Source organism: Stenella coeruleoalba (assembly GCF_951394435.1).
Source record: "Stenella coeruleoalba genome assembly, chromosome: 4".
NCBI lineage: Eukaryota > Metazoa > Chordata > Mammalia > Artiodactyla > Delphinidae > Stenella > Stenella coeruleoalba.
Window position 1 is genome coordinate 85,745,183 of NC_137149.1, and position 5,376 is coordinate 85,750,558.

General features: G+C 35.3%; 1 protein-coding gene across 1 annotated transcript; it reads right to left on the reverse strand.

Moving 5' to 3' along the window:
* Positions 1 to 613: 613 nt before the first annotated feature.
* On the reverse strand, positions 614 to 4,455 carry LOC307185506 (UDP-glucuronosyltransferase 2B4-like; the record flags this gene model as incomplete). The annotated part of the gene is given in 5 exon segments (XM_079919818.1): positions 614 to 646; positions 2,968 to 3,060; positions 3,064 to 3,116; positions 3,736 to 4,399; positions 4,405 to 4,455. Coding segments are annotated over 5 exon segments (894 nt in total).
* Positions 4,456 to 5,376: the final 921 nt, after the last annotated feature.

Genomic DNA, 5,376 nt, shown 5'->3' on the forward strand with positions numbered 1-5,376 from the left:
TGCTTTCATTCTAATCTTAATTACTCCTATAACTAAATATACATTGTGATATATATTTTGAAAATTGTAATTCTAATTTATATTTTTTTATCCTACAAGAAAACTGTGATCTTATTATAGCTGTTATTTTCCAACTAAACCTCATACTATAGTTGATTTAGTGTAATAAAAAATTCTTTGAGAAAACGATTGTAATGGTGTGATGTGCACGTGATAATTTATTTAATTATTGCTTAATTTTGAATATTTACATTACTTCCAGTGTTGGCTTTTATGAATTACTGCCCAAAATATTGTTTTTGCACACCTTGATTAATTTTCTCTGTATGGTTTCTTAGGAGTATACTATGAAGTCAAAGGCTATAGCATTTTTAAGATTCTTGAAGCATTTTGCCAAATGTCTTAATTCTTTAAAAATTACAGAAATTTTCTGAGAACCTAATAATGAATGGAAAAGTTAGTAGCTTGAAGGAATAGTTTCTTTATATAATGAAATCTTCACAATCATTGACGGATTTAAATCTTATTTTGCAACTTAATAGCAACAGCTACTATTACTAATTATTTTCATTATCCTACTATTCATCTTTTCTTTGTCCTTATTCCTCTCCTCTTAACCTCCCTTCTTACTAACGCTATCACTTTCCTGCAATGAGAACAGGGAAATCTTTCAAAAACTAGGGTTAGATAGCATAGAACTTTCACTAACCTTATCTCAGACTTTGTTGGTGCAAATGGCATTATTTTGTTCTTTTTTATGGCTGAGTAATATTCCATTGTATATATGTACCACATCTTTTATTTATTTTTGTCTGCATTGGTTCTTCCTTGCTGTGCACGGGCTTTCTCTAGTTGTGGTGAGTGGGGGCTACTCTTTGCAGTGCATGGGCTTCTCATTGTGGTGGCTTCTCTTGTTGTAGAGCATGGGCTCTGGGCATGCGGGCTTCAGTACTTGTGGCTCACAGGCTCTAGAGCACGGACTCAGTAGTTGTGGCGCACGGGCTTAGCTGCTCTGTGGCATCAGGGATCTTCCCAGACCAGGGCTTGAACCCATGTCCCCTGCATTGGCAGGCAGATTCTTAACCACTGTGCCACTAGGGAAGCCCTTAAATCAATTTAAAAGAGATCATATCAATTTAAAATAGATTCGATTCTTGCTTTCCTTCATAAGGAATAGCATCCTATAAACTGAAGAGAATTCTTTGTATTTTTAAACTACAGGAAGTTTTCAGATTCAAGTTGTACAAATTATTTGCTGTTTAGTGTATGTGCAGAGTTTATGGTTCTTATATATGCAGTGTATATTTTCCCTGTGCTCATTCTGTTAGGCAGCTATGATGTTGAGATGTACATCCCTAAGGGAGCTTTACTGAGGTTTTCTATAGGATTGGTATAGGCAGAAAACACCTATCCTAATAAACTAAATTATCTCTTTTATTCTGCAAGTTGTAAAACCCTGGGATTTCAAATGAGGAATGGTTTAAGTGCTGATGTGAAAGCTAGGAAATGCTGAATTTGGCTCCAAAAATTGTTAGATCATACATTTATATTGTTCAAGAATGGTGTTCTTTTTGGCTAGTGCGCCAGTGAAGAATCTCAATCCTTAGAAAAGAATTTTATCATTTTATCTTGCTGGTCAGATAGCCAAACCTTAAAAAATTCTTAAAATAAAACAACTTTAACTTAAATGTATTAAATTATATTTTATTTAACTTAAATTTTATTACATGTATTAAAATTTTAATTCCCTTTATTTTTCATTTAAAAACTTAAAATTTACTTTTAAACAACTCCTTGGGATATCTACTCTTTAGGACTTTGCTAGATTATATAATCTTGATATATTGGAAAACCAGTTTCTAGTAATTTAGAAATTAGATCCAAGTGACTGGTACACATTGGGTTATTGACAGTATGGAATAGCAACAAAATAACAATAAAGACAATAGGTAATATTTTTTCTGGATCACTAAGTATGTTCCAGAGACATTTTGGGTGTTTCATACATACTAACAGATTTTTTCCCCACAACAATATGAGGTTTGTACTATTATTATAAGAGTTAAGGCGGACATAACTCTATGAACATTGTATTCTAGTTTTCCATCATTGTTGCCTGTATCTTGTAACAACCAGCTAAATGGTGTCCCTTTTCACTCTTGCCCCTCTACAATCCAACCCAGTGACTACATCCTGTGTGTGTTTTTTTTTATGTGAACATCTCTCTCCCTTTCTTTACCCTTTTAATTTTCTCCCTAATGCTCCTACTAGATGTTTCAAACTCCTTATAATTATCTGTCTCCAACTTACCTCTCCAGCATCATCTGCCTCTTTACTCAAACTCTTCCTTTTTAGGCTAAACTTAGACTTCTTGGAAACTGTCATTACTACTCTACCTGCTTTTCTTTTGTGCCTTCTTCTACCCCTGCCCTATCCTGAACATCTTTCAGATCTTGTCTTAATTATCAATGCCTCAGGGATAATATCTGTGATTCCTGCTGGATGTTTCCTTAGTGTTGTGGTCTTTCCTTATAAAAATTTCACAAAGTTTTTACTACTTGCTGGTATTCTATCTTTCCAGGTAGAGTGTCAGATGGCAGAAATTGTGTCTACACCATTTCTCTGCATATTAGCACTTATTTCTGGAATATGCTAGTCATTTTATAATTATTCTTTTAATTTTTTATAATAATTCTTTTAATGAAGTCTGATGATTTATTATGTATTGAATAATGAAAGTAATAATTTTACTGACATATTCTCAGAGTCTTCCACTTTATTCTGTATTGATAATGAAATTCTGATACTTGCGTTGGTATAGAAATATATGAGTTTCTAATTGGCAAGTCACTTTATCTAGCATCCCACATCTCTCTCACTGTAATTAAATATTCTAAATAAAGAACACAGGATTATTCCTATTGAAAATTCAATGTAAACAAAACAGAATAAATAGGAATAGGTAACCTTAGGCAGGGGTTTGGCTGGTTTGCAGTGGAGGCCTCCAACAAATTCAAAATTTGGTAGCAGTGGGAGAGGAAATTCAAAATCCCAGTATGTTCAAATGAGCCACATTTCAGCTTTCCCCATTGTCTTTAATAATGTAGTCGGTCTTCCTGGAAGGATAAACTAAAACAACAAGAGTTAGATCAAATGAGAGTATTGCCATGTGAATATAGTAGGTAGTTTTTGGAAAGGAGCTTGGAATGATATAGCCAAAGATGTTTGAAAGTGTTCTCTAATTAAGCAAATATATATGTATGTGTATAGTGTACACCATATTGATATTGTATCATATCATATATAATACAGAAATCGAGCTACACAAGTAGAAACAATTTCCAAATGCTACCTAGATACTTGTGCTACAAATATGTGTGTAACTCTTCAATCTACCTGTCTTCATTTATCAAGGCATTTTATGAGGTTTCTAGTGATTTTTTTTAAGTTAAAAAAAGAAGTTTAGTAATATAGATATATAATTGCTTGGAGAAGTCCTAAGTGCTTCAGTTTGTGTTTTATGACTTCCTGGAGGAGAATCTGTATGAGTAATGGGAAACAGGGTTATACCTTACCCTATAATTTAATATTTTGATAATACTTATGAAATCATTTTATATTTTCATTTCCTTGTTTCACTTATAAGAGACAAAATTCTGTTACTTTATACAAACTCACCTTCCAAGGCACTAGGAAAGTTAGGACTTCATGCTACCAACTAAAAATATGACTTACCTAGTACTTCGCCATAAAACTGATTCCATTTATTCTCATTAAATGTCTGGAACCAAAAGTCAAAATAAAGTGCATATATCATATTTTTGACCCTCTCCGTGAATGTCACATGATCACTTAATTCTGAAAACGTAGCAGGTACATAGGATGGTGGTAATGGAAGTCTTCCACTATACTTTTCAGCTGAATAGCCAGGAGAGGAGCGGAGACTGTATACTAAAGGTACTTTAAGTACCTCAGCCAGCAGCTCACCACAGGGTCCAACAGCATCTGCAAGAACAGCATCAAACCTTGATTCATGTAGTTTTGTCGTCAGCTTCTTGTTCGAAACAACATCTTTACAGATATTCATAAGCATATCAGAAAGTTCCCAAAATAAACTTCTCAATGATGAAAAATATGTCCACAACGAATTTTTTGCCAGATATGTCCATTTCTCTACCAAATGCTTGATGTTATGCTTCAAATTATCTTTAGTTAAAGACATAGGGAAAGTCCCAAACTTAATAGCAGATGGTTTGTTGGGATCAATAAGAATGGAAGCTGAAGTTGTCAGAACAGTCACCTTATGACCCATCATGACAAGTTCATCCAGGATTGTCTTCATATTCATCCAATGACTGTATTTCATTGGCCGTGCCAGCACCTTTCCACAATTTCCAGGCTAAAGTAGCAAGTCAGCTGTAGTAGCAGCAGAAGTGAGAGCCATTTCACAGACATCTTGTTCATATGCAGTACTTTTCAAAAATTACATTATCCTTTTGCCATTGCTCATGCTTATATCCAAGGAGAAATCAATCAGGATGTTAAATTATAACTCCTGTGCCTCAAATAACTACATTATATGAATAGTCATAGCTGTGGAAATCAAGTGAAAGGGCAAAGTGTAGAACACTTCATGTTTATACTGGTGTTTAATATTATTTCATCAGTGCTATCACCCATCTAAAAGTCGATGACCTTGCACACACAAATCAGTTATTATGTAAGAGAGAAAAATAGTGTAACAACAGTGACAAGTGAGAGGCTCTTGTGTCTGCAGTCCCCTTGACACAGAATTAGAGATAATGTAACATCAACAGGATGGAGGGTTAGGAGGTTCCAACACTTGTATCCCCCATAAAAGCAACAACAAAAAAAATAAATGAGCAACTACAAACCAATGTAAATTACTTTGGGAAAGCTCTGGACTACAATGAAGAAGCAGCAGAAACCCTGCAGATTGTAAAAACTGAGGATGGCCCTGTGAAAAAGCTTGGGAAGCATTTTACCTCCATCACCTCATCCTCCAGTTCAGAGCAGCTTGGCACCCACAGAAATTCCTTCAAATGGATTTCACCCCATGGGGAGAAGAAGAGCAGGAGAATCCCAGCAAGCTTCACCATCATAGAGGTTTGCTACTGAGGACTTCCACAGTCTTCACCAACACTGATTACAGCAGACACAGAGCTGCCCAGAGTCCCTGCTTCTGTGTCTTTCCTGAGGCTGGAAATGTTGCTGTGGTGAGATCTGACACTTGGGGCCCCATCACTCTGGTACTTTGCTTTCCCTGGTTGAGTTGTCACAATGCCTGACTATCTATGAGACTGGAGCTCCTGCTCTGTGCCCTGCCCTCAGGTATTAAGTCAGTACTTTTTCTTG